The sequence below is a fragment of the Cyprinus carpio genome, chromosome A1, assembly GCF_018340385.1.
Source record: "Cyprinus carpio isolate SPL01 chromosome A1, ASM1834038v1, whole genome shotgun sequence".
In the NCBI taxonomy this organism is placed as follows: Eukaryota; Metazoa; Chordata; class Actinopteri; order Cypriniformes; family Cyprinidae; genus Cyprinus; species Cyprinus carpio.
This window is the reverse complement of record NC_056572.1, coordinates 32,835,722-32,851,320: the sequence shown is the minus strand read 5'-3', so window position 1 is coordinate 32,851,320 and position 15,599 is coordinate 32,835,722. Positions and strand designations below refer to the sequence as shown.

Below are 15,599 nucleotides of genomic sequence, written 5' to 3'. Positions count from 1 at the left end.
GTTATGTTTCAAATTTTAGAATCTTGTAATTCATTGTTCAGTGTAATTCCTATTTATATGATAAACTTATTAACTTGGGAAAGTGTTCGTCATTATAATTTTATATAAGAAATTGTCCACGTTTTATTTTATATCAAATAAATAAACTAAATACATAAATAAATAAAATAAAATAAAATAAAAAAATCTACAAGACTGAATCTCATGATGCCCAAACAACCATTCTTTTTTATCTTTTATTTTTTATTTTTTTTTAAATAAAAAATAAGAAATTATATTTCGCATATGTTAAGCCTTTTAGGACAATAATTTAATAATTTAATAATTTATTCATGATAATTAATTATATTTTCTTCCCAAGACATTTTAGTATCATTATCATTTTGAAATAGTTTTCATTTTTATATTTTCTGTTTTCATTTTCATTTTACTTACATTTTTTGTCATAATTTTTTATATATGTCAGTATAGGTTTTTTTTTTATTATTTTTAATTTCAGTTTTAGTTAACTATAATAACCCTGATTCTCATAACTATAATAGTACAACACCAGTGAAACACCATATGTACTGTACAAACACTTTCCAATTTCAATAATATATATTTATTATTTTTATTCATGGATTTATTTATTGTATTACAATAATAAGGATAAAAAAAATCTTGATGTTCTTAAAAAAAAAGAGAAAAAATAAATAAATGCAACAAATTCTGATGCTCCTAATAATGATAATAATAATAATAGTAATAATAAACTATAATATATATAATATCATAAGATATTTATTACATTTAGTTACTGAGTATAATGTGATGATTTGATGATTTCTTGAGAATTTTTGTGAGATTCGTCCTTTTACTAGTAAATGTAGACTACTTCAGCCTGTAGTGAGTCAGTCAGAAGTCCAGTCAAACAAAAAACACCTCCACCTGAGCTGAGACTGTCATCTGTGTGTGTGTGTGTGTGTGTGTGTGTGTGTGTGTGTGTGTGTGTGTGTGTGTGTGTGTGTGTGTGTGTGTGTGTGTGTGTGTGTGTGTGTGTGTGCTGCGCTGTGGGGCGGCTGGGCTTGGGAAGGAAGGATTTGAGTAGGATGTTGATGTGAGTCATTGATATTGACAGTCTGGGCTGTTAGCATTCCACTCGCTCGCTCCTGAAAGTCACCAGGATTAGATTCATCAGAGCTGATGTAATCCCAGCAGCGCAGCAGGGATGTCCTCCGACAACTGCTGCTAATCCATCCGCACGCACGCAGGCCACTATCATTACAACACACAACATCAGTGCATTACTAAAGCAAGAACGCATGGGCATTTACACTGCACAAACAACAACGGGTGTCTTAATCATCTTAGCTTCGGTTAAACCCAAAAATGTTCTTTACAGCAGTGTTTCCCACCCACTGTGCAGCGGAAAGTTGTGTGCTATTGGAAAATTATCATAACTTCCTATCTCTGTTATATTTCATTATTATTATTTTAAATCAGTGCTATTGGTTATCCTAATGACTGTTTGTGGGTTTTACAAATATTTAACCAATGAAAAGCATTCAAAGGAGCTTGTGACTAAGCCTCATAACGCCACTGGATCCTCAAACAGTCAGCGAAGCCTCATAACTCAACCCACCTCCAATGCAAGGGTATAAAGAGCTGATGTTGAATAAGTATAGCGATCTCTTAAGAAACACTATGTCTATAAGAGTCTAAGAGTTAGCATTTGTGTGTGTGTGTGTGTGTGTGTGTGTGTGTGTGTGTGTGTGTGTGTGTGTGTGTGTGTGTGTGTGTGTGTGTGTGTGTGTGTGTGTGTGTGTGTGTGTGTGTGTGTGTGAGCGTGTGCCACACTGAAGCCTTTCATTCGGCGGTCGTTAAAACAGTAAGCAGCTCCTCGAGCTTGGCCCGCATGTCAGACTGTGACGAGCCGAGCTTATCCCCGTCCCTCCGGTGTCAGAGCCCACTTCCACCGCACAAGCTCTTCTACCTCCGCGTGGAGAAGCTCTGTCTAATACCTCCAGACTAGCAATGAGAAAAATGTCAGAGCAATGAGAAATGGACCACGCTCCTCTGACAGTGCGCTCACCGTGGGCTAAATTTCAAAGCGCGATCGGCCGGCTCGCCACTCTCTCACCTCAATAAACAGATCGCTGTTTGTTTACCATAATCCATTCGAGCGGCCTTCATCTGAACCTCTGTTAGGAATGCAAACTCATTGGCCGAAGCAGGTCAATTAAGCATAACAACTGTGTTCGGCGCAGATACAGCCGTGTTTGGCATTAACATGTTGCCCAGATAACAACCTGACGCTCCAGTAAGCATACAAACACACAGCATAGTTATTTAGTCATATTTAATATATATTAATATTAAAAAAATGAAAGAAATAATCAATATGATTAGGGATAGAGCATAATCAGACAGTGACTATCATAAAATCTGACAGGGTATTTGAGTAGAAAACAGTCAGCCTATAGCAACAAAACAGTATGCTTCCATAAGCTAAAGTAAAATAAAAATATGAAATATGCAGTTTGGGCAAAAACTAGAGTGACGTAACTAATGTAATACTAATTTAATATAATTAATTAGTAATGATATCTATATTTACTTAAATATTAATATATATTTCTAATTATTATTATTGTAATATATAATTATTATTGTTGTTGTTATATTACTATTAATTCACTTTAAAATTACTATAAATTCACATTAATGCACATTTTCCTGACATAGTGTTTAAGTAGAATCAGCATATAGCAAAAATATGGTATGTTTTCATGGACAAAAGTAAAAATATCCAGTTAAGCAATTATTATACAAAAATTTCTGATTGCTCAGATTCAAGGGAGTGGTGTATTAAATTAAATATAAATGTATAATATTAAATATGATTAGAAATTCAATACTTTATATTAATATTTAATTTTAAATAATTATTCTTATATAATTATTACAGAAACATTTCATTTTAATATTATGCATATTTTAACCCTGACAACAAAATAAAACAACCGGCCTAACAACAAAATGACATGTTGCTATCGACAAAAGTAAAAACATACAGACGTAAAATATCCGGATGATCAGATTTGTGACTAACTAAAATAGTAAAAAAAAAAAAAAATGATTAAAAAAAGTATTAATACTAAAAAAAAAAAAAAATAATAATAATAATAATATTAACCCAAATGTAATAATATTTTATTTAAATTGTTATTTTAATTATTTATTAATCAATTACTGCATTTTATTTACACAATTAATTACAAAGTACATTTGTAGTCAATATTTTTTTTATCTGTAGTCTTCTCTGCAAAAGATACAAACAATACTACTTCAGAATTTATTGAAATAAAAGTAATAATTATGCTACCTACCAACATAATTTATGCAAAATATTTCAGTATCAGGAGTGTGCCTATAATGACTTTAAACGCTGCCTTTTTTGTGTCATGTCATGTCATAAAATATTTTTAATATGACTGAATATGTATTTAACATGATAATAAAAACATTGTAAGTTACTAATTCTAACGCTTACATTTCCTCAGTTATTTAAACAGCAGCTACAGAAAATGAGCAAAGAACATTTACATGATCAAAGAACATCTCCACTGACTGCGCAACACTGTAAAAATGCAGAAAAAGAAACATGATGGAAATATGAAAGCCCTAATATTAATTGGATAATCATGCTAGCCTGATAACAATAGGCCTACTACTACTACTACTAATAGTCTTGCTTTAGTCAAAGGCATAAGCCACAGACAGTATTGACTACTGTCAATACACAATACTGTCGTCTATCGGCACAACCCTTCTGCCTACTTAGTTTTTGAAACCACAGTCTCAAACATGAATGTTTTTACAGTCACAGCTAGAACAAGATGTGCGACATGATCCAGAAAGCATTTGAATCTCAAGCTGAGCGGCAGATGTGAATGTGTCCATGCATTATATTTCCAGATAGTTCCATCCCACTGCATGCAGCATGCAAACCAGCACTAAATGACACCGAGGTCAAGTCATACAGGAAAACCAAACCATCCAGCCAGTAACATATGCAAGCTTCAGATAACGCACCACAACACTTCTGCTGGGGGCTGAAATCAGCCGTCCTTGTCGGCACGCTGCATAAAAACCTGCCACATCAAACCCAACCAGAGCAAGCATGGGTATTGCTATCTGAGCGAATGGTTCTGTGCTTACAGTGTGTAACAAGTGGTCAGTAGCAGCAGATAAACTAGGGAGGGAGATGAGAAAGCCATACTAAAACGCACACACACACAGACTGCAGCATCAGAAGCCTGTGTAAAGTGCAATGTGTCAGTATTCTCCAGCACAGCCGCACCTATCCCTTTTTCTGCTGGGCTCTGTATTTCACTGGATCAGATACTTGATGGCTTTTCCATCACCGTGGCAATAAGCCTGGCCTTAAGTGTGTGTGTGTGTCTGTGTGTGTGAGAGATGCTGCAGTGCTGTGAAAGGCAGACTAGCAAAAGCCGAGGCAAAGTCGTTCTCAGATTATTCTCAGTGAGCATGTAGTATATGTAGCATTACATCACTTGCTCAGCAATGGATCCTCCACAGTGAATGGGTGCCGTCAGAATGAGAGTCCAAACAGCTCATAAAAACATCATTATAATCCACAAGTATTGTGACATGAAAAGCTGTGTGTTTGTAAGAAACTAAACCGTCAAAACATTTTAACATTTACCTGATGATTTTGGCTAAAATACAAAATCTATAATCCGTAATAACACTTCCTCCAATGAGTCCATCCCCTGTTGTCTCTCACATCACAATCCACCCACATTTTTATTTACAACTGTTTTGGACCGTTTTCACTTGTAAATGGTGTTTAATCTGTATATTTCTCTCCTGATTCAGACGAGATGACTTTTCACTGGAGGAAGCAAGATTATGGATTATGGACTCATATATTAGCTGGAAACGCTGCTTTGAATCTTATTTCATTCTGACGGCACCCATTCACTGTAGTGGATCCAATGTGGATCCAATTAAATTTTTTGGTGAACTATTCCTTTAACAAATGAAACCTTATTGTAAAGTGTTACCAATAAATTCAGGTTTCAGGAGCTGGTTTGACACTGTCATCCTGCTGTGCAATGTGAGTGACTTTTAGAACAAAAAAAAGACAGATCACAATTCAGTACACAAATGCAAGAAAAACGATCAGCAATTCAATTCAGATTGCAAATGTCACAATGACATCATCACTGTAGTTCCATCATGATTCATGAATACTGAATATTCTATTAAATTTAAATTTTAGATTTCTTTTAAAGTACAATGTTTAAAAAACAAAAATAGCCCAGCTGAAATGATCTACTGAACAAAACCGAAAGTGGTGAATTAATTGCAGAAGTTTATTACTGGGTGTTAGAGAATGATGCTTGACCAGAATGTTTGAGTAATATGAATACAGTGCTGCATTGAAAGCACATATTCAAGTCAGACTTTATTATTTTAATGTTTTATGTTTAAAAGTATTTCTTATGAAAATGTAGAGCTGAGAAAGAGCTGTGCATGTCAAAGTCACATGTCTAAGGCAGCAAACAAATAAAGACGAGGATGTATGCATCAATATACTTCACAGACGAAACCAAAGGAAATGATCTTCATTTTAAAAATGTTAATGGAGAAAGACACTTTTCAAGCTTCATTTTACATAATTTAGTGTCTATGAGGACCGAAGCAACACATTAGCTGCAACCAAACAGAAGTCCAATTACGTGCAGCATTTCAAGTAATTTGTTGTTTTGTGCATCTAATGCAGCGTTTCCCAACTGGTGACCTACAACCTAAAAATGGGTCTCATGTCTGTTCTGATGAGGCCCTGAACAGCAAAGAAGAAAAAAACAAAGTTAAAGACAAATAATAAAATAAGTAACCATATAATCATAGCCAGGACAGCAAAATAAATAGGCTTATCAACTTTTTAAGAGGAGAAAACACTTCTGGTTTCTTTTGTTGCATCAAAGGCAGTGCGTCTAAAGCACTTTGGCACAAGTTCACTGGGGGTTTATTTTTAAAGAGCCAGCCTCTAAACTAAGACCACCAGATCAACACTAACCCGTGATGGGTTTTACGAGTGCTTAAAAATCACCAAGTTATAGTCTAATTCTGGCCATTACTGGCAAAGCAATGAAGTTATAACAGACACAGCGTATTGTTTACCCCCGTTTTACAGTCTTCGGAAAGAGGGAGGTTAAAGAGGGTGGAGGAGAGACAGTGTCATAGAAATAACACAGAGTGTGAATGTGTTTGGGTGTAAAACTGTAAATGTGTGGTATGCTAGCTGATGTGTGATATGATATATAGGTTCAATTTTTATTCAAACTGACATTAGTTAATGCATCATGAATTGCCAATAAAACAACAAAAACTTTTTCACAGCATTTATTCATTTTTTCAAAGAGCAATTATTATTTATCTATTATTAAAAATATATTAAAAATAATCAAAATTTAATCCTGACAAGGTTTTTAAAAAAAAAAACTCACACTCTTAAAAAAAAAAAAATAAATAATAAACAATATAAAAAAAAATCTGGCTGATAAGATTCAAGAGAGCGGTGGATGTATTATTAATTACATGTAATACTAACATATTATTAATTATACCAAGTAAGAATCTGCATTTAATTATAATTTCTAAACATTTAATTTTATAATAATTGTATATTTAATAATAATAATAATTATTATTATTATTATTATTATATAATTGAAAAAAATTTTTAGTTTTAATATTGTGCACATTCTAATGACATACTGTAGTGTTTAAGTAGAAAAATAAATTAAACTTGATAAAAGTAAAAACATAAGTTAAGCATTCATTATTCAAAAATTCTGGCTGCTCAAATTCATTAAGAATTAAAGCAAATAAAACACACACACACACACACACACATACATATATACATATATATATATATATATATATATATATACATACATACATATAATATATTACTATAACTACTATTTAATATTAATCAAATAATTAATCAAAAAATATGTTAAATTTTTACTAACATTTACATTAGTTAATGCATTTAGAATCATGAACTATCAATTACACTAACTTTTTTCACAGCATTTATTAATTAATTTATTATTAATCTAGTATTATTAATAATTTATTAACACTCATTTACATTTACTACTGTTACTACACATTTGCTCATTATACATTACTGTTAACTTATACGACTCATCTTGAAATGTTAATTTTAATGTAATGACTAAATGTCTAAATTGTTACTAATTACATTTTATATCCCTACAAAGAATTTATCTTTCATCTCTATGCACAAAAATGTTTAACAACAACAACAAAAAAATCTTAAAATCCCTCAGACTGCAGAATGCAATCTAAAAATGTATGCAAAAGTTCAGTTTAATGTTAATGAATGATTAAATGATTTAATCCAATTCTATATTCATGTTGAACATTAATTCCAAACTGCGGTTCAGCTACTGGAACATGCTAATAAATCCAGAACAAACTAAGACATCAACGCTCTCTTCCCTCTGCTGTGTTTTGTTTGCTCTTGGCATTTATTGCGCTGCATTTTAGCAGGCTAATTTAATCAAATCATTCATTTTCATTTCATCAACAGCAGACGAGAGGCTAACGGATGAATTAGGAAATGTAGGCCAGTAACCCATCTAAACACGAGCTGCATTCATCTGTATACTGATTTATGTTCGTTTCATTTAAGGGCTGTAAATGAATCTCTCTTCCCCTTGCTCCTGACATCTTCAAGCTGGCTGTGATCTTGAGCGTCTCACAGATACGCATGAAGATTCACTTACAGCAGGTAATCAAAACAAGGTGTCTACATTACTCGTAACTGAAATACGACCGTATTGAATTATTCTGGTCTCCCTGTTCAATCTGATCATACATGCATTTTATAAATGAGTCCCCAGTTGCTTCGAAACACCTTTTTCCTGAAATTCTCTGGTGACCTGAATGAACTTCCATAGACACACATTCATCAAAGCACACTTCCTTCCCGACATACACTAAATAACCAATGATTGTGTGAGCAATGCTAAAGCTCAGTTAAGTGCTACTGAGATGAGGGTTAACGCTTCTCATTTATCTCATCAGTTTAGAACGAAAGGGACAGGGTTATGTGAGGCATCATGGGATAAGATCAGATAAACTGCCTTCCTGATCGTCCATCACTGAGCTTGTCAATAGCAACATACAGTACTAGCATCTATCAAATCATTCGGTCAGTTCATGCATTTGTAAACCACTACTTGTGCACCAGAAGGCTTTCTCATCTGAATGCTCTCCAACACAGGGTTCAAAATTAAAGCTGCACTCAGTAATTTTTTTCTTCATTAAAGAGTTATTCCTAAAATAAATACTGGTACTTTTGAAAAATCATCCACACACATAGCAATTTAATCACCAAAAAAAAATAAAAAAAAATGAAGAACTAAATTCTAATGGTTCTTCATGATTTTGTCATTTGCGGGGTTAAAAAAACATTCTAACTTCAGGCTTTCTACTTCATAATTCATGTTTAATTCAGTGTGTTACTTGTCACTTCTGTAAAAATTTTATAGCAATTTCTGAGAGTAAACTGTTTCAAAATAAATGTAAACTGTGACAAGCAAATATTTTTGCTACAAATATATAATGGGGGAAAATATTAAATAATGGCATTATCATAGCAACTATATATATATAAATGTATATATACTGTATAAAATAATGTAAAACACAATTTCACGGGCAGTTTTAAATATTAATGGATGGTAAATGTTCTCAATTTATTCACTTCTGGCAGGTGAGTCAAAAATTTAACATGGATTGTCAGAAAAATGCAAAGAACACAGAACAACAATACAACTGCAATGCTACTACAAAATAATGCAAATAATTATGGTAAAAAACAAAAAAAAACAAACATCTGACATTGCCAGGTACAGAAAAAAAAACAGTAATTTTACACCCTGACCTCACATATGATGAAGCTTTCATTAGGAAAATATCAATTTTATTTGGAGTAAGAGCAAGCTGCTAACGTTTAGAGGACGCTAGATTTCATTTGCCATGGGTACGGCACATCTCTACCCATAAACTCCCTCCCAATCAATACACCGACTGTAAAGCCATTGAATTCAAGACTTGAAGATCTCCAGTGCAGGCCGCTGTTTATTGCCCTACACTCCGGGCATCTAAGACTGCTTGGATAAGGATCGATAAATAACTGAATGCGTCATGATATAGAGAGAGGAAGAGATAAGCCAGAAATGAAAAGGTGACCTGCGAGGGGATGAAGAGAGGAAAGACAAGACTTCCTGAAACACAGCGCAACAGAGGTGACAACCGTGTGAAAGGTCACAGCCGGGTCGAACAATAGAGTCACAAACACACAGGACGCATGCACTGCGTTCCTATTACTTGCACAACAAAAACAACTGAAGCCAAAGTGAAAAACTGAAAAGCTTCTTCACCGTATAGATACCAAAATAAAGTGCTGATTATAAACAAATGAAGAGCTCAAGAGTGCAGATAACTTTTTCAGCAGAAACTAATTGAAAGTATTTTTCACATACATGAAGTACACTGCAAAGGCATTTCAGAAAATGATCCAAACAAAAGCTCTGAGAGGAATCACAACATTAAAAGATAAAAGAGTGTACTTTAAATCTTTTATGAGTGAATGAACTACACGCCACATAAAGCATTGCTAATGATGCTATTGAAATGGTGCAATTTAAAAAATAAAATATAATAAATTCAAAAATAAATGTAACTTGCATGTATGCATTGAATAAAACTTACAAAATATTAAAATATTATAAATATAAAAAGTTACATATAAAAATATAAAACATAAATTATAAATTATAATAATAAATAAATTATTAGCTGTATAAGTACAAAAAATTTAGAATTTATCACAAATATCATATGCATAAATGATTTGATACAATGCCTGAAAAAGAAAATGTACATCTAATGCTTTTGAAAAACACCAGAAACTATACGTAAACAAATACAATATATAGTGTCACATTAAAAAATGCAAGACTTGTTGCAGTATTAAACCGAAATAAACCTTTTGATATCTGAAAAAAAAAATCACAAAAGAAAAATACATATTTAATATTCTATACTATTTCTAGGTCACTCTCAAGTGATTGAGAGTCGTGACTCTTTACACACTGTATGGTCAATAAGTCGTGACAAAATGTTTTTCCATTACATTAACCAATTACAAATTCATTTTTTTTTTTAAGTTATACAAGATTTGGATTGATTTTGTAAGTAATTTTAATATAATTTAACTTGTACAGCCAATTTGACTGCAACTGAACTTGAGTTTTTAAGTTGAAATACAGTAAGTGGAAATTTCTTACAGTGTACAGACAGTCATACTTTCTTCCAGCGAAGCTCAAGATGCTCTTTGAAACATCTTAGATCATGCTGAAGCTCCACTGCTGCTTTATTTAAAGCAGAAGAGACACAAACCAAATATTAAAACAATCTGAAATTCACCTTCATTTTTCAATCCAATGTACAATATGGAAAAAAATAGCTTTCCAGACTTTTGGACCCCATGTACTGTACGCCTTGCTGCTTTACACAAGAGACGGTCCTTTTGTACTTCTGCTGCTCTTCACCAAAGAGAAAACCTAGACTGAGTTTCAAGAGAGACAGAAAGAACGACAGAGAAAAAAACAACCAGCCACCGACAGCGAAACGGGCAGTGTCTACACCGTAACATGAGCAATATGCCAAATAAAGAAAAACAGCACTCTATTAATACTAATGTAGTAATCTGTGGTGCAGTGTGCCGGGAATCCCTCCGTCTGTAACTCACAGTCACAACACTATCAATCATGACTAAGGAGCGATCCTCACACACACCAGCTCTGCTTCAAAACACAGCAAGCTTTCTTAATGTTTACTGCATGCTTACTGTCAAGGAAACTTATGAGGGCACTTCGTAGGCAGCAACCCAGCAGACAGCACTCCAATTTGGCCAAAACAAGCTATCTTAGAAGACAGCCGTTTGGTAAATGCTGTCTATGTAGACACCCACATAGCAAACGGACTTGGCCCAAATGTGGCCTCAAGCTTGCACTGCTGGCCTCCTGTCAGCAATGGCATGTACCCTTTCAGCCAGAGATGGGCCATGTGTGACAATGATGGCACGGCGTGGATCACGGCAAACAATATTAGGGCCGATTGTAGGAGGGAGGAGTGTGGCCCAGATCAGTCCAGTGATCATCTGGCCCAAATCAGGCTTTGATCTGGCAGCATATTATGTGACCCATGATAAACAAGATAAATACAATATTGAATGATAATTGTTAAATGATCACATACATTTTTAATGAAGTGTAGTATTGTTTAAATATAGTCTTTGAAATGACAAGTAAAAACAGAATGAAACATTATCATTTCAAAATTAACCAAATCAGTAAATCAGTCAACTGCACTAAACTGCACTTAATTATAATTGTATTAAATTTTATATTTTTATTCTTGGTACAAATAATCTTAGAATCCTTAAATGAAGAGTGAGAGAGATGAGGAGAGAGAGAGAGAGAGGGAGAGGAAGACGTAGAGAGAGAGAGGAGAGAGAGAGAGAGAGGAGAGAGAGAGAGGAGAGAGAGAGAGAGCGAGGAGAAAGTGAGAGAGAGAGAGAGAGAGAGAGGAGAGAGAGAGATAGAAAGAGAGAGAGAGAGAGAGAGAGAAAAAGATAGAGAGAGATAGAGAGAGAGAGAGAGATCATTTAACCATTATCATGTAATATTTATTTGGTTTACCATGGGGCACATTATTTTTATTAGTATGATGTCATGCACAAGCATTAAATAATATGATCATGAAAGTATTTTATTTTTATTTAAATCCTCTGTATCAGTGTGATGCTTAGTGTGAGGAACAGATCCAAATTCAAACCATTCATCAGCGATATGTATCTCCTTCCTCTGTAGCTATAGTAACAATTAAAAAATTTGCCGTTAAGAAGTTTTACAACAATGTTTGTCCTACAATGAAAACTCAAGCTGTGCATTCATTGGACAGTCAGATCGAGCTGTGTGGCAACTAAATATGTGCCAAATACAGGAGCAGATGGGCATTTTTCTGCTGGTCTCAGTCCTGTTTGATCAGCTGTGGGTGCCTGACATCATCCACCTCCAGAGAGCTCATCACATGTGCACGGAAACCAGCAACTGAAGTTTACACCATAAAACGACAGCACAGCCTCAATTAAGTCAGCGCGGCAGACAATGCTAAAACTCACATCCCATAATCCAACTCACCTCAAGCTGAGAGAAAGCTGCTGGTCCTTGGACTGGAGGAAATCAGCCACGGAGAAGCTGCTACTTCCCAAGAAGTTGCTCTAAAGAGGAAACAAAGGAGATTGTGGTCATGACACAAATGCAGACATCGCCCAACTGTAGAACATGTGTGAGAAACTCATACAGAGATTGTCCGGCATACACTTTTTTTTTATTATTATTAATAATGTCACTATATCTAAACGGTTCAACTTTCAATGTTACAGTTGCTTTTTAAATTCCATACAAATTCCTTAATTTGAATTATTGTAGCAAATAGAATGTAGAATTGGAATGCAAATTGCAAATGCAAAAAAACCATTGAAAATCAAAGTTTGACACAACATTTGAATGCAAAAAAAAAAAAAATGCGGATGGATGGATGGTTAGTGATGTTGGGTAACTGGGAACAAGTGTTTATTCCTTAGCATCATCATCACTTAAATTCAGCTATATAAGAAGGTCACAAGCCATTATACAGGAGGTTTAGACAGAGCAAGTAGTGATTTATTGTTTATTGTTTTACACGTGCTGAAAAGGTTACAGGCCAGTTCACAGTATTGACAAAGACTTTAGTGAAAGAGCCAGACGTGTGTCGAGATAATAGTTAAATCCTCTACATACACTTTAGAAGTACACTACTATACATCACACAACATATTGTGTACAAATACTCTTCTGGTTTGTCTTTTTGTAAAGATTGCTGTGCCTGAGGAACACAATCTCAAGCATCATTACTCCACAAAACTCGAACAGTGTGCTAAGTGCGAGGAAAAGATCAGTCATGCAACTCTGAAAAAACGCTGTCCGCGCAGCAGAATCGGTTTCAGAGAGTGACGAGATAAAGGATTAACTAATGCAACCACTGAGACTAGTTATCTACATATATCTCTAAATATACCACTTGCACCGGTTGCAACTGTTCAAGCAGTCCCTTCTAGATTTTTTAGGTAAAAATACCAAATGTATATTGAATACTGAAGGAGCAATACAGTAAAATAAAAAGTTTGACTCCTTGCAAAACCAAGTAAATACAACCCCAGACTTAAGGCAAAAGGCCTTCAACACACACTAGAGTGATATATATATATATATATTGATACAGGTGCAATACTGGTATGACAACATTTGTCATCATATGCAAATAGTTGAAATATGGGCAATTTAAAAATAATAATAATAATAATAGCAACATTAAAGTACAAAAGGTGAAAATAACCACCTCAGCAAGTGTGTAACCACTTTTCAGTTCATTTAATTCATTCTGACATTTTATAACCTCTCATTTTATGAGATCTCCTGTATTACTTTGCTGTAATCTTTTGGCCAAAGTGTGTTTTTTCATGCATTTCTACCCTATATACTTTTATTACTCAACAGCTCCTTAAAAACTATTGATTTTATTACCTTGAGCAAAACTGAAAATCATCAAATGTGATCTGCCATTCTTATTAGCAACATGAATCAAAACTCAAAATCGACCTTTAGCAAGCATCTGTTTTATTGATATGGCCATATCTGCAATCCATTTAGACAGGTAGGTGTATAGGAAAGTTGTTATAGTTTCTGTTTAGAGTTCTTGAAGCAAATAACCAAACTCGAAATGCCCTTTTAACCCTGAAGGCCTTTACTCCTGTTGTACTTTACTCTAGAATTTATCTTGCTTTTCTTCTTCCTAGAGCACTTTTATACAGACACACTCACAATGGTGTGAAATCTTGATAACAAACCACTTGCAGTGTAAGGGTTTTTGTTTTGCTGTACTATTCTTTCTTTTTCTTTCTTTCTTTCTCTCTTTCTTTCTTTGCTGAAGCTCTGAGGCAAGTCATGAAGGACCAGACATCACCGCAGAAATAGTCTCAGTCTCAAGATGAGTCACATGTGAGAGCATTTTTCTCTCATGTACTTTTCCAACTGCTGGTGGAGGAATTTTTCTACTTTTAAAGGGCATCCTTTACACTGACCTCTTCTACTTCCTCAGTGCTTTCACGCTAATAGAGCAGCTTCTCAGGTGCATTGCAACATAGCAAAACCAAACACACACATACATATACTTGTATACATAGATATAGATATAGATATAGATATAGATACCCAAGAACACAAAAAAACAACAACAGCTAAAAAAAAAAAAAAAAAGCTATTAAAGCCATTTATACTACAGACTAAACAGAGCATCTAAAAACCTATTACAAAAACACATAAACATAAGCAATAAATGTGCGTCGACACAAACAAACAGAGAAAAAGAAGAGACGCAGCCCCACTTTTTCACCAACAGTTCAGTTTATAGCCAGGAGGAGCAGAACAATCTGCTCGTCACTCAAGCAGATGAACATAACGAAACTTGATAAGCATTTCCTGAAGGAAATGGCAATTTGCAAGGCAGCAAAACATGTGTTATTGTTTAAGGTGAGTGTATGTGTTAGTCTTCGATTGAGAGTGAATGAAATGCCACATCAGAGACGCTCTGAAGCTGTCATGTCATGCAGCATATCACTTCTGATCAGTTGCACATGAAGAACATCACATGCAACAGTAAAAAGTAACATCTATGCAAGAAAGACCAATGTGCATATAGATAATGCAATGACATCATCGCTGTTGGGTACATTTGGAATGCTGAACATTCTATGAATGCAAGTCAATGGCAATATGGGAAAGTATATATATTGCTCAGGCCACTTAATCAGCCAATATTTAGGAAGTTTAATATATATAGATATATATATACTCTAGTTATACACACACACACACACACACACACACACATATATATATAAATATATATATATATATATATATATATATATATAGAGAGAGAGAGAGAGAGAGAGAGAGTGATAAATAGATATTATCTATATATAATATATAAGAATCTATATCCAAATAAGATTATATATAATAAAATTAACATTCATATTGGTGTGATGTAAATCTGGTTCACCACTCATACTTAGCACAACCAACACTGAAATTACAGACAAAAGAAGTGCTTTAAATGGAGAACATTAAACAGTTAAAACAGAATTAAATCCAGTAGTTTAATACTGAACAAACGCTCGCCAGAATGTCTGAGGAATATCAACATTGTTCTGCTTTGCAAGTGAAATGAGAGAAAGAGGAAAGATAAAAGTGTAGTTTCCTGACATTAATAATAAACTGCTGCTGACACTCTCTCTCTCTCTCTCTGTATATGTGTTTCGGAGGCTAAACAAAAACTTCTGATCATGCCCTCCCCTCTTCACCGGAGGA

The 15,599-nt window shown here is 34.1% G+C and overlaps 1 protein-coding gene across 11 annotated transcripts in view; it reads right to left on the bottom strand.

Annotated features, from left to right (window-relative positions):
* The window catches only part of LOC109093063 (type II inositol 3,4-bisphosphate 4-phosphatase), a 577,378-nt gene that overhangs the window by 83,059 nt on the left and 478,720 nt on the right, over nt 1-15,599 (bottom strand). For 8 of the 11 annotated variants that reach the window (XM_042762595.1, XM_042762586.1, XM_042762578.1 and 5 more), the window contains one exon: nt 12,327-12,406. The exons of 1 other annotated variant lie outside the window; for it this stretch is intronic. In XM_042762595.1, coding sequence (XP_042618529.1) covers nt 12,327-12,406 — 80 coding nt within the window. Of the gene's footprint in view, nt 1-10,409; nt 10,500-10,548; nt 11,507-12,326; nt 12,407-15,599 lie in introns of those variants that run through there. 2 more of the 11 variants (XM_042762638.1, XM_042762620.1) reach the window with 2 other exon arrangements.